This window comes from Zea mays, chromosome 5 (genome assembly GCF_902167145.1).
Source record: "Zea mays cultivar B73 chromosome 5, Zm-B73-REFERENCE-NAM-5.0, whole genome shotgun sequence".
Taxonomy (NCBI): domain Eukaryota; kingdom Viridiplantae; phylum Streptophyta; class Magnoliopsida; order Poales; family Poaceae; genus Zea; species Zea mays.
The window spans coordinates 29,682,119-29,700,679 of record NC_050100.1 but is presented as its reverse complement, the minus strand read 5'-3'; the positions used below and the strand labels follow the sequence as shown (position 1 = coordinate 29,700,679).

The 18,561-nt window shown below is 54.8% G+C and overlaps 1 protein-coding gene across 1 annotated transcript; it reads right to left on the bottom strand.

Moving 5' to 3' along the window:
* Window positions 1-5,089: 5,089 nt before the first annotated feature.
* Window positions 5,090-7,155, bottom strand: LOC109939901 (transcription factor MYB30). The gene is made up of 2 exons (XM_020538288.1): window positions 6,532-7,155; window positions 5,090-5,881 (listed from the first exon to the last, which is right to left on the bottom strand). The coding sequence occupies exons 1-2, from the start codon at window positions 6,792-6,794 to the stop codon at window positions 5,308-5,310; spliced, it is 837 nt and encodes a 278-aa protein (XP_020393877.1). The 5' UTR covers window positions 6,795-7,155; the 3' UTR covers window positions 5,090-5,307.
* Window positions 7,156-18,561: the final 11,406 nt, after the last annotated feature.

Here is an 18,561-nt window from a genome sequence, read left to right as displayed (position 1 = left end):
CGGCAACCGAACACACATCGACATGGCCATCTCCCATATTAGCTTGCATTAGATCGGACCATACATCCATACTATAGATGTCCAATAGTGCCGGGCTAATCGGGCCAGCCTAGAGCACGACACGGTCGTTGCCGGGCCTGGGCTGCGTCCCGAGCACGATGGGCCGACACGGGCACGACCTGATTAGCTCCCAGGCACAGTTAAGCCCACCTCCTCTGTATGCTAAAAATCCCATCGCCCCCTCCCCCGTGGGCCCCGCCACATCAGTCACCAACTCGCCCGCCTGTTGTCTCACCCTCTCGTTGTCTCCGTCTGCGTCTAGTGATTTGGGGGCCATTTAAGGTCTACACCCCCGCCGCCTGTTCCACTCCACCGCCGCCTCACCATTGGCCTCCGATAGAGTCCTCCACCTCGCATTCCCCTCCTAGCTTCCCCTCACCTGGTGGCTCGGCCATGGATTTGGTAACGACAAGCTTTCGATGTTCCGTCGTCTTCTTCCACTAGTCGACGTCCGACGAGGTTGAGACTTGTGGGAGCTGGGAAGACAATAAGTTGTTTGTTGTGGACTTGTGGTGTTCTTACCATCTCTAGATCTAGTTGTGGCGGATTGTGGTTGTTAACCCTAACCCTAAGTTTGTATTGTTCTTCTTCCACCTCTGGTTCTCCCACTTCGGGTCCTCTCATGCATCTCAGTCTCAAACAACAACTGATCTACATGTTGATGCCTGATCTTAGTTAGCTAGTTTGAACTTTGAACTATGCCTATATAGGCATGTGTGCCTGTGACTGTAACTCTATTAGAACTTAGAACTATGAACAATGTATGTGATCTATGTATAAGAATACTAAATGAGTTGTACTGCACGCTTTTTATCTAGGTTTTCTCACAACAGTGAGTTTTTTACTTAGATAGGTTTTTAATGAGTTAACTATTGTACTAAACAACTCATTATTAGGGGTTTTCAATGTTTTAACTGTGTTTTATGTTTCTAAAGGTCTGTGTTGATTGTGATGTAGTGCTCGGGCCGACTATGGCACTACGGGTCACCCGGACCTACCGTGCTGGCACACGACACAACTAAGAGGCATTAATACCGTGCCTAGGCCTTGATTTAGGCACTAGTGTCGCCGATATGGCACATATATTAAACGGGCTAAACGGGTCGTGCCTTGGTAGGTCAGTGCCGAGCCGACGATCCGTTTGACCATCTATAGTCCAAACATGCATTACTAGAGTACATTTGAGAACTAGTGTGGACTAGAGATGGCAATGGGTACCCGAAACTCGAATACCTGACGAGTTTTATCCGATATGAAGGTGGGTACGAGATGATTTCTCTACACGCGGGTATGTTAATGGGTAAGAACGGTAGATGGGTACGGGTACAGGTTGGTACTATCCATAACCATCTACTCATGGGTAAAATATACCCGCATCAATGCCACTATAACCATCTAATAGAGTCCATCTTAGCTAAAATAAAACTCTTCTCTAACTATCATTTGTCTAGATAACAAGTTATGTAATCATATGATTTGTTATACGTGAAGTTGAACTTATTTTTGTATGTATTTTTAATATTTTGAGTGATTGATATATTAGAATTTAAGACTTTTCTATCGGGTACGAGTTACCCGACGAGTAAAATTACCCACGCGGGTACGGATATGGGTAAGAATTTTTATCCACGATTATATATGGGTAACACGACGGATAGAGTTTTTTTTTGATGAGTACGAATATGAAAGGATATGAACTGGTACTGCACTACACCCTACGTGTATGCACTCGTTGCCATCCATAGGGTGGACTGTAGTTGGAGAATACTAGTTCTCCGTCGCTAGCTCTGAAGATACGTACGTGCGTTCTATACTCCGTCGTACTACCTACTACTAGTGCCTGCTTGTTGTTGTTGCTAATTGCTATGACCTACTACTAGTACTTGCTTGTTCCTACGTAGACAGATGTATATTATACTTGTGTATGTACGCTTTCGTCGTGTGGCCCGTGTGTCATCAAAATCAACCGTGTGCACAAGTTGGCGGTTCCTGGATTCTTGACCGGACCAGCAGGGAGCTAGTAAGTACGCAGCTAGCCTACGTACAAAACATGGAAAAAATATTAATAAATATTAGATTTAATTAATTAACTAGCTAGCTATAGACGGACGGACGTACCACGTACCCCCCCTCCTTCCTCAAAACAAGGTTTTGTTTTGCTCAAACTTTATTAAATTTAATTAACTAGATTTATCTAAAATGTTAATAATATATTTTTTTATATATCTGAATACATTAGTAATGTATATAGTAATAATATAATATCATATTAATACTTGTAAGCAAGTTTAATTACTATACTCAGTTGATGATGATATGGTATCTCGCCTTTTGACTGAGCGAACAAAATCCGCGCGCGTATGTGTTTATTTTGAAAATCTCCAGCTAGCTACGTCATCTCATTACGGGATCTACTTGAGCCTGACGTTCTGAAATGCTGCGTTACTTTCACCGACGACGACACGAAAGCATCGATCGATCTCCACCCACAGCCTTGAGACTTCTGATGAAACGTATGCCTGCTGCTAGCTCGTACTACTACTACGCATTCGAAACAGAAAGTAGACAAGCGTTTTTTATTTTTCTTTTCCAAATGCTAAAAAAAAGCATACGCGCAAACACAGAGTTTTCAACGAATTGTCTTCGGTTTGAGCCGCCTGTGTGAGTTCTTTTTACCTGGGTCTGAACGGATGCAATGCAAAGGTTGGATAGATGTACGACGACGAGGCCTATTTGTCCTTGTGCTCGTGTGTGTTTGGTGTGGAGGACGGGAAAACGATCTGTTGCCGTATCCCCACAGTGCACCCTGCTTTGCCACAAGCTATTTTTATTCCTTCTCGAGGTCGAGGATGAAAGAACGTTTACCTTGTGCGGCAACGAAAAGGGTAAGGACGAGACGACATAGGTACAACGAACGGTGACAGTTGTGGTACTCTGAAACAATAAGCCGGGACCGCGGGTCACTTCTCTTGTTTACTTTTAACGAGAAAATTGGAATTCTGCCATTATCAAACTAAGGATTTGCTCGAATGCCATTATAAGAACACGCTTCGTTATTACGTCATTCCCAAACACGGGCTTACAGATAAAATACCATTTAGTGAGTTATTTGACAAAATATCAACTGATCGGACTGTTTTACCCCTAAACTAAACTGGTGCTCGTTCTTTGTCTCCAGTCGCTTGTTCGTTTTCTCCTAATGGCATTCTCTGTCTCCAGTGCTAATGCATCAACTGATCGGGTATGATTACAGCTGGAAAAATTCAGAGCTTATGCTCCTTAAATTGAACCCAAGAGCAGATGCATTAGCATAGCCAGAAATATAGAAAAATTCCTAATTCCTGCGACCATGCCAACAATCATTACCTTACTGGAACAGCCAGGAGGCTCTTCACACCGTTCTGACCAAGTTCTACTAAAACTTCATCAGTATATAGCTTCAGCCATTGAACTGGTCCCACCCGACTCTGCATGTAATAAAAGAAATGTTAACACTAGTAAACTGACCAGAAAACTGGTAACTCAGAAGTTGTTGCTGTCCGTCAGGATGTTGAGCCGTGCGCTATGGGACGTCCAGGGAGCAGAGAGGAGGAGACAGAACGAGCAAGAGGAGACAGAGAGAACAAAGCGTTTTGAGCGTGGTAAGCACATGACGCTGACCGAGGCACGGCGGGGCCGAGAACAAAGAGGAGACAGAGAACGAGCGACTGGAGACAGAGAACGAGCAACAGTTTAGTTTAGGGGTAAAACGGTCCGATCAGTTGATATTTTGTCAAATAACCCCTAAATGACATTTTATTTGTAAGCCTGTGTTTGAGAATGGCGTAATAACGAAGCGTGTTCTCATAATTGCATTCGAGCGAATCCTTAGTTTGATAATGACATAATTCTAATTTTCTCACTTTTAATTAGGCTGACCCCGGCAGGACACGGATGCGCATTCGCATTCGCATCTGGCCGATTTTTTGGGTCCGATAACAGTAGTCGTAAATCTCGCATTTTTCATCAGGGAATCGATTCTGATGATTTGCGCGTCGTTAACGCCGCTACCATAATATGCGAAACCGCATCCGCACGCTGTTGGAGCAGCTACAGTGCCCATCCCACGTACACGCAAAAAAACGGATGCGGTCTAGTTTGCAATCATGCTAAATGCACCGCTCGCCTACATCCCCACTCTCTATGATAACTAATTATCTTTTCGGTGCTTTACATAGCTGATGTCATACCACTAGAGATGTTCCTAAAATTCCGACTTATATAACAAATCTAATATTTTAATATAGATATACATAAAATTTAAAGCTATTTTTTGACAATATTATTAAGAATATTATGAAGTATTTAAATAAATTTTTATATAACTTTTTATGTACATTATTTTCTCTCTATAACAAAAAAGGTGAAAAAACATCCGAATCCGTATTCGGATACACATCCAAATTTTATATCAATTATTTAAAAAATATAGAACGAATTTAATATTTATATTTTGTGAAGATTAATAGCATCAATGCTAAAAACAAGAATATAAATTTACATAGCAAATTCTATATGTTATTTGTTCGCAATCGAAAAAAGAAGATCAAAAAGTTGACATCCGAATAAATATTCGGATCCATCCCTACATACCACGACGATAATATTTCATAATTAATATAATAATACTAGTTATGTATAAGTATAATATTACTTTAGCACATTTTATATATTCAGTTAAGTTTGAGATTATTTAACTTGTTAATTAAGATTAAGAAGTAGTCTTTCAATTTTTTTTTGGACAAGGGGAGTAACTCACTGCTAACTTTCCAGGACATCTGTTTTCCCTGCCCAATACACTGAACCTGATGTGCCCCCCATATGTCAATGATCTTAGGTTTCACCTGAGGTAATTAATTTAGGAATGTAGTAAGCAAGAGAAGAATTTGGAAGGTAAAATTGTTGGCAAGCGTATTTAACCGCTGGGGCCATCTCATTTATGGCATATACTTACAAGCAACAGCCGCATCTGATTGTGACGCCAGCGAAAGAACGAACGAACGAACGAAATGGTGCTAGTATTCTTTCTCTAGGGAAGGTGGAATCACCCGACCGATCGAGTACGTTGCCCAGCATTTTCTCGTCACCGGAAAATGGGGGGAACAAGATGGCAGGAGAAAAATAAAGAAAAAGAAAATACGATGCTCTAGCTCTAATCCTGCCTGCATGTAACCAGGCCCCTAATAAGCTTTGATTTCTGCATTCTAGTTACAAGACGCTCAAGTCCCTCATGTCGCCGGCCTCCAGCAGCATCTTGAGCCAGAACTCCATGTCCTGGTCCCTGGTGGACGACGAGGGCGGGCCGGCGATGCCCAGCTCATCCCCGTCCATGGCGCAAAGGCCCAGGTCCGTGACGTCCGCCGACGACCAGAAGCTGTCGTCGATGGCCGGGAACTCGGCGGAGCTGAAGCTCTCCATCTCCATCTCCATCTCCATCTCCGCCTTGCCGGCGCCGCCGACCTGCAGCTGCTCCTCCTGGCGGCTGGTGGCGGCCGCGTTGTCGGGCGACGACGACACGGCCGCGGCGGAGAACGTGACGCCGCTGCTCACGCTGCTCGACTGCCCCGGCGACGCCGGCTGCCGCTCGCTGCTGTCCACGTCGGCGGCTGGTCTCTTGGTGGCGCCGGCGGTCCTGGTCCTGCTTTTGCGCGCCTTCTTCTCCTGCCGTCCGCCGGTGCCGCCGCCGTCGTCGCCCCCCAGGCGCTTCTTGATGTGGGTGTGCCACACGTTCTTGATCTCGTTGTCGGTGCGCCCCGGCAGCTGCGCGGCGATCGCTGACCACCTGCGTTGTTGCCACGTAAACGTTCAGCAATCGGAGGAGCCCCGGAGCCAGGAACACGACACGTCCGACGAGGAGAAACAGTCGAGTTCAGCAACTAGTGGGGCTCTAATCTCATGTGCGGTTTAATTTTTTTTTTTAACTGGTAGGATGGGCGCTGCATCAGCCCCCATTTTCCGAAGTGTGCGTGGTCCTGTTTCAGGGCCAGGATCAGCTTTGCAAGTGGCGAAATGGCGTTGCTGCTGTCAGGCAGGCAGGCAGAGGCAGCGCAGGATTTTATTTCACCACGCGAGGCCAAACGAGACGGAATCTCCGGCCTGGACTGGATTGGGTACCTCGCAAGTGGGGCTATGGCCATGGATTGTCCTCTCTCCGAGTGGACGGGTTTCGAGGCGGCTATGGCCATGGCCGCCGAGCAATGCAATGATAAAAGGCGTACTAGCAAAAAGCTTGAAAAGATGGCGAGGAGTATTTTTTTCCATACATCTGAACCACTGTTGCAGGCTGCAGCGCGCAGACTTTTTTTTTATGTTCCAGAGAGGGAAGAAAAAAACAAATGCCTCTGTTTTCTTTCGATGGAGAGAAGAAATGACGAGCAGGGGGGGGGCAAAGGAGTTGGCAGCTCGGGAGCGGGGTGTCGCTGACGGACGGACCTGTTCCCGAGCTCGCGGTGGAGGCGGACGACGAGGGCCTCCTCGTCGGCGGTGAAGTTGCCGCGCTTGATGTCCGGGTGGAGGTAGTTGATCCAGCGCAGGCGGCAGCTCTTGCCGCAGCGGAGCAGCCCCGCCTGCCGGGGCAGCGCGCGCCAGTTGGGGTGCCCGTTCTGCCGGACGTAGGCCACCAGGCGCTGGTCCTCCTCGGGGCTCCACGCGCCCCGCCGCAGCCCCTTCTTCTCGCAGCACGGCGCCCTCCCCATCGGTCGTCCAAGTGCGCTGGCGACGCGGGGGGAGGTGCTGTGCCTCCGACTCCGAGTGGCTGGCTATAGCTAGTTAGCCGGCGACGGCCGCAGCAGGGCCAGGAGAGAGTGGAGCGGCGAGCTGGAGCACGACGGGGACGGACGGGCTGTCCCTATTTATTATGGGCAGGAGGGTGCGGGAGGATCGCCGTCGCCGGGGCACATTTGGAAAACGTGCGAGGTGATGAGACGAGACGCGACGCTCGCTTGCGTTTTGCTTCCACGGGTGCGGGTGGGCCCCGTCGCCCGTGCGCTGGCTGCCTGGCCGGGCCCGCACGCTGCAGTGCTGCGCGTTGGCCGCAGCTTTGGCCTTTGGACTCGTGCAGGGATTCATTCAGCTGAGCCTGGGCAGTTAGCAGCACCGTTCTCCTTTTCCTACTTCTTTTTCCTCATCTGAGAAACGTAGGGACGATGGGAGGAATGAATCTTTTGGAAAATCATATACTTACTAGTCCCCTTTCGAAATGGAGGAAATGATGAAGGAATTTTGGACGATTGAATTTTCCTATAGAGAGAATACAAGAATTCTTTTAAAGTTCCTATGAAATGAACTATCCCATACACCTTCCGGAGTCCAACCCTCTGGTTTTTGTTTTTCCCTTGTGCCTTAGGATTCTTCTCTTGCGCGCCATTCACATGCCTTTATTCACAACTTTTCTGCGTTCTAGCTTTCTAATTAAAGGATTTCAAGTGCACGATTCATTTCAATCTTCTGCCTTTTTTTTCTTCTGTTCTATTGCTTTATTTTATCCTTAAAATACACTCTCTCTCCGTTCCAAAATATAGTTTTTAGCCCTTCTTTTTTCTTTTCACGTTCGAATGAATAGTAACGAATATATACATGCATATAAACTACATTTATAAATTAGTTAATGAATGCATGTTTAGTCTAGAACTAATACTAGTATCTTTGGGGTGGAGGGAGTATGAAAACCAACTCCAAGAGAAAAGTGTCCACTAATGGCTAGTTTGGGAAACCCAATTTCCTAAGGGATTTCTATTTTCCCTTGGTAAATTGGGGTTCCTAAACTAGCCCTAAAAAAACTTTTAAGGCACATTCATAATGAATTCACATACATACTTAGTTGCTCACATGTAAACGTTATTAATGCAGATTCAGTCTAGAAAAATTCATATGAAAATAATAATTTTTAAAATGAACGTGCACTAGAAGACAAAATCACTATAGTTTTGTTGGGGACCATAATTAGGGGTACCCCTAAGACTCCTAATCTCAGCTGGTAACCCCCATCAGCACAAAGCTGCAAAGGCCTGATGAGTGCGATTAAGTCAAGGCTCGGTCCACTCAAGGGCCACGATCTCGCCTCGCCCGAGCCCAGCCTCGGGCAAGGGCAGCCGACCCCGGAGGATTCACGTCTCGCCCGAGGGCCCCCTCAAGCAACGGACACACCTTCGGCTCGCCCGAGGCCCAGTCTTCGCCAAGAAGCAACCTTGGCCAGATCGCCACGCCGACCAACCGTATCTCAGAAGCATTTAATGCAAGGATGACCTGACACCTTATCCTGACGCGCGCCCTTCAGTCGACAGAGCCGAAGTGACCACAGTCACTTCGCCGCTCCACTGACCGGCTTGACAAGAGGACAGCGCCGCCTGCGTCGCTCCGACTGCTGTGCCACTCGACGGAGTGAGGCTGACAGCAGCCAAGTCCGGCTTCGGACGCCATAGGAAGCTCCGCCTCGCCCGACCCCAGGGCTCGGCCCCCGTCTCGGCCTCGGACGATGAACTCCGCCTCGCCCGACCCAGGGCTCAGACTCGGTCTCGGCTCCGGAAGACGATGAACTCCGCCTCGCCCGACCCCAGGGCTCGGACTCGGCCTCGGCTCCGGAAGACGACGAACTCCGCCTCGCCCGACCCAGGGCTCGGACTCGGCCTCGGTTCCGGAAGACGACGAACTCCGCCTCGCCCGACCCCCGGGGCTCGGACTCAGCCTTGTCCTCAGACGATGGTCTCCGCCTCGCCCGACCCGGGGCTCGGACTCGACCTCGACCTCGGAAGACAGACTCGACCTCGACCTCGGAGGAGCCACCGCCTCGCCCGACCCAGGGCTCGGACCGACCACGTCACAGGGGGGCCATCATTACCCTACCCCTAGCTAGTTCAGGCTAAGGGGAACAAGACCGGCGTCCCATCTGGCTCGCCCCGGTAAACAAATAATGATGGCGCCCCGCGTGCTCCATGACGACGACGGCTCTCAGCCCTTACGGAAGCAAGGAGACGTCAGCAAGGACTCGACAGCCCCGACAGCTGTCCTTCCACAAGGCTCCAGCGCTCCTCCGACGACCACGACATCACATGAACAGGGTGCCAAAACCTCTCCGGCTGCCACGACGGCATATACTTAGGGCACTAGCTCCTCTCTGCTAGACACGTTAGCACACTGCTACATCTCCCATTGTACACCTGGGCCCTCTCCTTACGCCTATAAAAGGAAGGCCCAGGGCTCTCGTACGAGAAGGTTGGCCACGCGGAGAGGATGGGACGGCGCGTACAAGCCTCTCGCTCCCCCCCACGCGGATGCTTGTAACCCCCTACTGCAAGCGCACCCGACCTGGGCGCAGGACAAACACGAAGGCCGCGGGTTTCCCCTTTACGCCTGTCTCCTTGTTTCCCCCCTTCGTGCTCCGTCTCGCGCCGACCCATCTGGGCTGGGACACGCGGCGACAGTTTACTCGTCGGTCCAGGGACCCCTCGGGGTCGAAACGCCGACAGTTGGCGCGCCAGGTAGGGGCCTGCTGCGTGTTGACGAACAGCTTCCCGTCAAGCTCCAGATGGGTAGTCTCCAACAACCTTTCTAGCCCTGAACGGTGCTCCGTTTCGGGAGTCTTGAGTTCATGTCCCTCGTCGGCAGCTACGACATGATCCTCCTTCCTCCGCCGCGCGACAGCGACAATGGCGGCCGACAACCCGCCCGCCGGCGGCGGAATAAACGACGTCTTCCCCACGTGGCGGAAGAACAGCATTCAGGTTTGTCCCGTCGCCTCCCCCGCCGATGGAGGAGGAGGCGGGGCAACCAAGGCCAAGCAGGAGGCGGCACCTCGTCGGCTGTCGAGCGAGTCGACGGCGCCAGCGCCCCAACGGGGGACACGTCGGGCGTCGACCTCGCGTCTGAGACGAAGACGAGCGCCGTTTCCCCGCAACACGCCAACTCCAAGCGGACGAACGACGCCAGCACGCTCGCAAAGGACTTGCTGGGCGTCACCCTCGTACCTGAGACGACGGTGCAGTCTGCCCCTGACGCGACTTCGTCACCGCCCGTCGACCAAGAGGTACCGACCGACTCCCATCTCGTGCCTTTTTGGATTCAGCCTTGACCCACCAAGCGACTTCACTTCGGTGGAAGCCTTCATAGAGGCATGTCCAAACCCTTCGGGGTACGGTATGCGGTCGCCTTGGGACCGGCTGACAGCCGTCTCGACCTACGGACCCTCGGGTTCTGAGGAAGATGACGAGCCCGACTTTTGTTGGGATTTCTCCGGACTCGGTAACCCTAGTGCCATGCGGGACTTCATGACCGCATGCGACTACTGCCTTTCCGACTGTTCCGACGGTAGCCGCAGCTTCGGCGACGAGGACTGTGGCCCAAGTCGTGAATGTTTCCACGTCGATCTAGGGGGTCCCGACGAAGGCAACCATCTTGGTATACCGGAAAACGCTGATCCCCCTAGGCCTGCGCCTCGCGTTGACATCCTTCGGGAGCTAGCTGTGGTCCCAGTCCCTGCGGGGGGTCAGGACGCACAGCTCAAGCAAATCCACGAGATGCAGGCCAGGCTCGACGAGGGAGCAGGAACACTTGAGCCGTTCCGCCGGGACATCGGGCAGGAATGGGCAGGCCAAGCTCCGACCGGAGAAGCGCGTCATCTGCCCCAGGGCATCCAGCACCGCATCGCCGACGATGTCAGGGCAAGGCCACCACCGGCTTCTAGTGGGGTCGGCCAGAACCTGGCTGCAGCAGCGATACTTCTCCGCGCGATGCCGGAGCCATCAACCACCGAAGGGCGGCGTATCCAGGGAGAGCTCAAGAATCTCCTGGAGGATGCCGCGGTCCGACGGGCCGAAAGCTCTGCCTCCCGAAGGCAGGGGTACCCCTCGGAGCATCGCGCCGCGACTTCCCGATTCATGCGGGAAGCCTCGGTCCACACCGGGCGCACGCGCAACACAGCGCCTGTGGCCCCGGGTCGCCTCGGCAACGAGCACCACCACCGCAACCGTCGAACCCACCTCGACGAGAGGGTGCGCCGAGGCTACCACCCCAGGCGTGGGGGACGCTACGACAGCGGGGAGGATCGGAGTCCCTCGCCCGAACCACCCGGTCCGCAGGCTTTCAGCCGGGCCATACGACGGGCGCCGTTCCCGACCCGGTTCCGAACCCCGACTACTATCACAAAGTACTCGGGGGAGACGAGGCCGGAACTGTGGCTCGCGGACTACCGGCTGGCCTGCCAACTGGGTGGAACGGACGATGACAACCTCATCATCCGCAACCTCCCCCTGTTCCTCTCCGACACCGCTCGAGCCTGGCTAGAGCACCTGCCTCCGGGGCAGATCTCCAACTGGGACGACCTGGTCGAAGCCTTCGTCGGCAACTTCCAGGGCACATACGTTGCGCCCTGGGAACTCCTGGGATCTCCGAAGCTGCCGCCAGCAGCCGGGAGAGTCTCTCCGGGACTACATCCAGCGATTCTCGAAGCAGCGCACCGAGCTGCCCAACGTCACCGACTCGGATGTCATCAGCGCATTCCTCGCCGGCACCACCTGCCGCGACCTGGTGAGCAAGCTGGGTCGCAAGACCCCCACCAGGGCGAGCGAGCTGATGGACATCGCCACCAAGTTCGCCTCTGGCCAGGAGGCGGTTGAGGCCATCTTCCAGAAGGACAAGCAGCCCCAGGGTCGCCAGCCGGAAGATGTCCCCGAGGCGTCCACTCAGCACGGCACCAAGAAGAAAGGCAAGAAGAAGTCGCAAGCGAAACACGACGCCACCGACGTAGACCTTGTCGCCGCCGCTGAGTACAAGAACCCTCAGAAACCTCCCGGAGGTGCCAATCTCTTCGACAAGATGCTCAAGGAGTCGTGCCCCTATCATCAGGGGCTCGTCAAGCACACCCTCGAGGAGTGTGTCATGCTTCGGTGCCACTTTCACAAGGCCGGGCCACCTGCGGAAGGTGGCAGGGCCCACAACAACGACAAGAAGGAGGATCACAAGGCAGAGGAGTTCCCCGAGGTCCACGACTGCTTCATGATCTACGGTGGGCAAGTGGCGAACGCCTCGGCACGGCACCGCAAGCAAGAGCGTCGGGAGGTCTGCTCGGTAAAGGTGGCGGCGCCAGTCTACCTAGACTGGTCCGACAAGCCCATCACCTTCGACCAAGGCGACCACCCCGACCGCGTGCCGAGCCCGGGAAAATATCCGCTCGTTGTCGACCCCGTCATCGGCAATGTCAGGCTCACCAAGGTCCTCATGGACGGGGGCAGCAGCCTCAACATCATCTACGCCGAGACCCTCGGGCTCCTGCGGATCGATCTGTCCTCGGTCCGGGCGGGCGCGGCACCTTTTCACGGGATCATCCCCGGGAAACGCGTCCAGTCCCTCGGACAACTCGATCTGCCCGTCTGCTTCGGGAATCCCTCCAACTTCCGAAGGGAAACCCTCACGTTCGAGGTGGTCGGGTTCCGAGGAACCTACCACGCGTGCTAGGGAGGCCATGCTACGCCAAGTTCATGGCCGTCCCCAACTACACCTACCTTAAGCTCAAGATGTCGGGCCCCAACGGGGTCATCACCGTCGGCCCCACGTACCGACACGCGTACGAATGCGACGTGGAGTGCGTGGAATACATCGAGGCCCTCGCCGAATCTGAGGCCCTCATCGCCGACCTGGAGAGCCTCTCCAAGGAGGCGCCAGATGTGAAGCGCCATGCCGGCAACTTCGAGCCAGCAGAGACGGTCAAATCCGTCCCTCTCGACCCCAGCAACGACGTCTCCAAGCAGATCCGGATCGGCTCCGAGCTCGACCCCAAATAGGAAGCAGTGCTCGTCGACTTTCTCCCCGCAAACGCCAAAGTCTTTGCGTGGAGTCCCTCGGACATGCCTGGCATACCGAGGGAAGTCGCCGAGCACTCGCTGGATATCCGAGCTGGAGCCCGACCCGTGAAGCAGCCTCTGCGCCGATTCGACGAAGAAAAGCGCAGAGCCATAGGCGAGGAGATCCACAAGCTGATGGCTGCAGGGTTCATCAAAGAGGTATTCCATCCCGAATGTCTTGCCAACCCTGTGCTTGTGAGAAAGAAAGGAGGGAAATGGCGGATGTGTGTAGACTACACTGGTCTAAACAAAGCATGTCCGAAAGTTCCCTATCCTCTGCCTCGCATCGATCAAATCGTGGATTCCACTGCTGGGTGCGAAACCCTGTCTTTCCTCGATGCCTACTCTGGATATCACCAAATCAGGATGAAAGAGTCCGACCAGCTCGCGACTTCTTTCATCACACCTTTTGGCATGTACTGCTATGTTACTATGCCGTTTGGTTTGAGGAATGCGGGTGCGACATACCAAAGGTGCATGAACCATGTGTTTGGCGAGCACATTGGTCGAACGGTCGAGGCTTACGTCGATGACATCGTAGTCAAGACGAAGAAAGCCTCCGACCTCCTCTTCGACCTTGAAACGACATTCCGGTGTCTCAAGGCGAAAGGCGTAAAACTCAATCTCGAGAAGTGTGTCTTCGGAGTCCCCCGAGGCATGCTCTTGGGGTTCATCGTCTCCGAACGGGGCATCGAGGCCAACCCGGAGAAAATCGCGGCCATCACCAACATGGGGCCCATCAAGGACTTGAAAGGCGTACAGAGGGTCATGGGATGCCTTGCGGCTCTAAGCAGCTTCATCTCGCGCCTCGGCGAAAGAGGCCTACCTCTGTACCGCCTCTTAAGGAAGGCCGAGTGCTTCACTTGGACCCCTGAGGCCGAGGAAGCCCTCGGGAACCTGAAGACGCTCCTCACGAACGCGCCCATCTTGGTGCCCCCCTTTGCCAGAGAAGCCCTCTTGATCTACGTCGCCGCTACCACTCAGGTAGTCAGCGCCACGATCGTGGTTGAGAGACGAGAAGAGGGGCATGCATTGCCCGTCCAGAGGCCGGTCTACTTCATCAGTGAGGTACTGTCCGAGACCAAGATCCGCTACCCACAAATTCAGAAGCTGCTGTACGTGGTGATCCTGACGCGGCGGAAGTTGCGACACTACTTCGAGTCTCATCCGGTGACTGTGGTGTCATCCTTCCCCCTGGGGGAGATCATCCAGTGCCGAGAGGCCTCGGGTAGGATTGCAAAGTGGACGGTGGAAATTATGGGCGAGACAATCTCGTTCGCCCCTCGGAAGGCCATCAAGTCCCAAGTCTTGGCGGACTTTGTGGCTGAATGGGTCGACACCCAGCTTCTAGCGGCTCCGATCCAACCAGAACTCTGGACCATGTTTTTCAACGGGTCGCTGATGAAAACAGGGGCAGGCGCGGGCCTGCTCTTCATCTCGCCCCTCGGGAAGCACATCCGCTACGTTCTGCGCCTCCATTTCCTGGCGTCCAACAACGTGGCTGAGTACGAGGCTCTGGTCAACGGGTTGCGCATCTTAATCGAGCTAGGGGTCCGACGCCTCGACGCTCGCGGTGACTCGCAGCTTGTCATCGACCAAGTCATGAAGAACTCCCACTGCCGCGACCCGAAGATGGAAGCCTACTGCGACGAGGTTCGACGCCTGGAAGACAAGTTCTACGGGCTCGAGCTCAACCACGTCGCCCGACGATACAACGAGACTGTGAACGAGCTGGCTAAGATAGCCTCGGGGCGAACAACCGTACCCCCAGACGTCTTCTCCCGAGACCTACATCAACCCTCAGTCAAGACCGACGACACGCCCGAGCCCGAGAAGGCCTCGGCCCAGCCCGAGAAGGCCTCGGCCCAGCCCGAGGCACCCTCGGCTCAGCCCGAGGCACCCTCGGCCCCCGAGGGTGAGGCACTGCGCGTCGAGGAAGAGCGGAGCGGGGTCACGCCTAATCGAAACTGGCAGACCCCGTACCTGCAATATCTCCACCGAGGAGAGCTGCCCCTCGACCGAGCCGAAGCTCGGCGACTGGCGCGGCGCGCCAAGTCGTTCGTCTTGCTGGGGGACGGGAAGGAGCTCTACCACCGCAGCCCCTCAGGCATCCTCCAGCGATGCATATCCATCGCCGAAGGCCAGGAGCTCTTACAAGAAATACACTCGGGGGCTTGTGGTCATCACGCAACGCCTCGAGCCCTTGTTGGAAACGCCTTCCGACAAGGTTTCTACTGGCCGACCGCGGTGGCCGACACCACTAGAATTGTCCGCACCTGCCAAGGGTATCAATTCTACGCAAGACAGACCCACCTGCCCGCTCAGGCTCTGCAGACAATACCCATCACCTGGTCGTTTGTTGTGTGGGGTCTGGACCTCGTCGGTCCCTTGCAGAAGGCACCCGGGGGTTACACGCACCTGCTGGTCGCCATCGACAAATTCTCCAAGTGGATCGAGGTCCGACCCCTAAACAGCATCAGGTCCGAACAGGCGGTGGCGTTCTTCACCAACATCATCCATCACTTTGGGGTCCCGAACTCCATCATCACCGACAACGGCACCCAGTTCACCGCAGAAAGTTCCTGGACTTCTGCGAGGATCACCACATCCGGGTGGACTGGGCCGCCATGGCTCACCCCATGACGAATGGACAAGTAGAGCGTGCCAACGACATGATTCTGCAAGGACTCAGGCCACGGATCTACAACGAACTCAACAAGTTCGACAGGCGATGGATGAAGGTGCTCCCCTCGGTGGTCTGGAGTCTGAGGACAACGCCGAGCCGAGCCACGGGCTTCACACCGTTCTTTCTAGTCTATGGGGCCGAGGCCATCTTGCCCACAGACTTAGAGTACGGTTCCCCGAGGGTGAGGGCCTACGACGACCAAAGCAATCGAACAAACCGAGAAGACTCACTAGACCAGCTGGAAGAGGCTCGGGACATGGCCTTACTACACTCAGCGCGGTATCAGCAGTCCCTGCGACGCTACCACGCCCGAGGGGTTCGGTCCCGAGACCTCCAGGTGGGCGACTTGGTGCTTCGGCTGCGACAAGACGCCCGAGGGCGGCACAAGCTCACGCCTCCTTGGGAAGGGTCGTTCGTCATCGCCAAGGTTCTGAAGCCCGGCACGTACAAGCTGACCAACAGTCAAGGCGAGGTGTACAGCAATGCTTGGAACATCCGACAGCTACGTCGCTTCTACCCTTAAGATGCTTTCAAGTTGTTCGTACACCTCGTTCACATACAAAGTCTAACCATCAAGGAAGGGTCAGCCTTGCCTGGGCAAAGCCCGACCCTCCCTCGGGGGCTAGAAGGGGGGAACCCCCTCCGCGTCAAAATTTTCCTCGGAAAAGATCTTTTCTGCCAGAACGTTTTTTCGTGCTTTTCGACTACTTTGAAAGTGTGATCCTGAAAACGACGGAGTACACGTAAGCAGCCAAGGCTGACCGAGCCGAGAGACTCCTACGCCTCCGGGATACGGATACCTCACTCATCACCTTCTGCGATAAGTAACTCACACTCGGATAAGCGATTCCGCGGACCGAACAAGTCTTAGTGCTCGAAAACTCTTCTGCCAAAACGATTTTTCGTGCCTTCTCGACTATATCGATAGCAGAATCCTACGGACGAGTAAGAGTACACGTAAGCGGCAAGGCCGACCGAGCCGAGGGACTCCTACGCCTCCGGGATACGAATACCTCACTCATCACCTTCCGTGAAAAGTAACTCTCGCTCGGACAAACAATTCTGTTACCGACAAATAAGTCCAGATACTCGAAACAAGAGGAAAAGAGACGCAACTTTACAACGCGACGACAGTATGTTTGGGCCTCGGCGGCCGCAGAAAACATACGCACACTACAAGATGAACCGATCCTGCAGGCTCAGACGTCGACGGAGGGGGAGCAGCAGCACCCTCGGCGCCAACTCCACCTTCGGCGAAGTCCGACCGAGCCTCGAACGGCAACACGGTCGGAGGATCTCCGCTTCGAAGATCGACATCGGCACCGCGCCTGGGCCATCGCCGCCAGGGTCTTCTTCAGGAATCCGGCCCGAGCAGACGCCTCGGCCGGCCGCCCCGAAGCCTCAGCCAACTGACCCCCGAGGACACCAGCCCGGCTCGTGGCCTCGGCAACTCGACTCCGGCGTCGGTCCCGCCAGTGGACGACCCGGCCAGGCTCCGGCCGACGAAGTCTTCTTTTCGAGCCAACTCTACCTCTGTCCATGCTAACACCGCTGTCTCCAGCTTCGGCTCATCGAAGAGCGGTCGAGGTTTCCCTTAACTAAGCAAGAGAAGCCTCGGGCGGCAAGGCCGACCGAGCCGAGGGACTCCTACGCCTCCGGGATACGGATACCTCACTCGTCACCTTCGCACGAGGCAACTCACGCTTGGTGAAGCGGTTCAGTTAGCCGACAGGCGAGTCCCAGTGCTCAAAATGAGGAAAAAACCCGGCTCCGGCCAAACCGTTGACAGCGTCAACATACCAGCCCGAGAACTTGGGACTCGACTGTGCACCTGGGCTATGGCCAGTTCGCATGAGGGAACAACAGGCCGGCCGAAGCATCACGAAACACGCTAAGACCTCGAAGGAGTCAAACCATCCTCCGAGGCCTCGGGGGCTACACCCGGCGGGTGCGCTCGCGCGCACCCACCGGAACGAAACGCAACCGAGAAAGGCCGGTCCCCTTGCAAAAAAGTGCGACAAAAGCCTCCAAGCGAGTATTAACACTCCCTTCGAGGCTCGGGGGCTACTGTCGGGGACCATAATTAGAGGTACCCCCAAGACTCCTAATCTCAACTGATAACCCCCATCAGCACAAAGCTGCAAAGGCCTGATGGGTGCGATTAAGTCAAGGCTCGGTCCACTCAAGGGACACGATCTCGCCTCGCCCGAGCCTAGCCTCGGGCAAGGGCAGCCGACCCCGGAGGATTCACGTCTCGCCCGAGGGCTCCCTCAAGCAACGGACACACCTTCGGCTCGCCCGAGGCCCAGTCTTCGCCAAGAAGCAACCTTGGCCAGATCGCCACGCCGACCGACTGTATCTCAGAAGCATTTAATGCAAGGATGGCCTGACAACTTATCCTGACGCGCGCTCTTCAGTCGACAGAGCCGAAGTGACCGCAGTCACTTCGCCGCTCCACTGACCGGCCTGACAAGAGGACAGCGCCGCCTGCGTCGCTCCGACTGCTGTGCCACTCGACAGAGTGATGCTGACAGCAGCCAAGTCCGGCTTCGGGCGCCATAGGAAGCTCCGCCTCGCCCGACCCCAAAGCTCGGCCCCCGTCTCGGCCTCGGACGACGAACTCCGCCTCGCCCGACCCAGGGCTCGGACTCGGCCTCGGCTCCGGAAGACGATGAACTCCGCCTCGCCCGACCCCAGGGCTCGGACTCGGCCTCGGCTCCGAAAGACGACGAACTCCGCCTCGCCCGACCCAGGGCTCGGACTCGGCCTCGGTTCCGGAAGACGACGAACTCCGCCTCGCCCGACCCCCGGGGCTCGGACTCAGCCTTGTCCTCAGACGATGGTCTCCGCCTCGCCCGACCCGGGGCTCGGACTCGACCTCGACCTCGGAAGACAGACTCGACCTCGACCTCGGAGGAGCCACCGCCTCGCCCGACCCAGGGC

Excerpts from the sequence above, each read along its gene's own strand:
- LOC109939901 (XM_020538288.1), bottom strand. The coding sequence starts at position 6,794 with ATGGGGAGGGCGCCGTGCTGCGAGAAGAAGGGGCTGCGGCGGGGCGCG. Across the intron at positions 5,882-6,531 it reads CACCGCGAGCTCGGGAACAG|GTGGTCAGCGATCGCCGCGC; the intron begins GTCCGTCCGTCA and ends GCAACAACGCAG.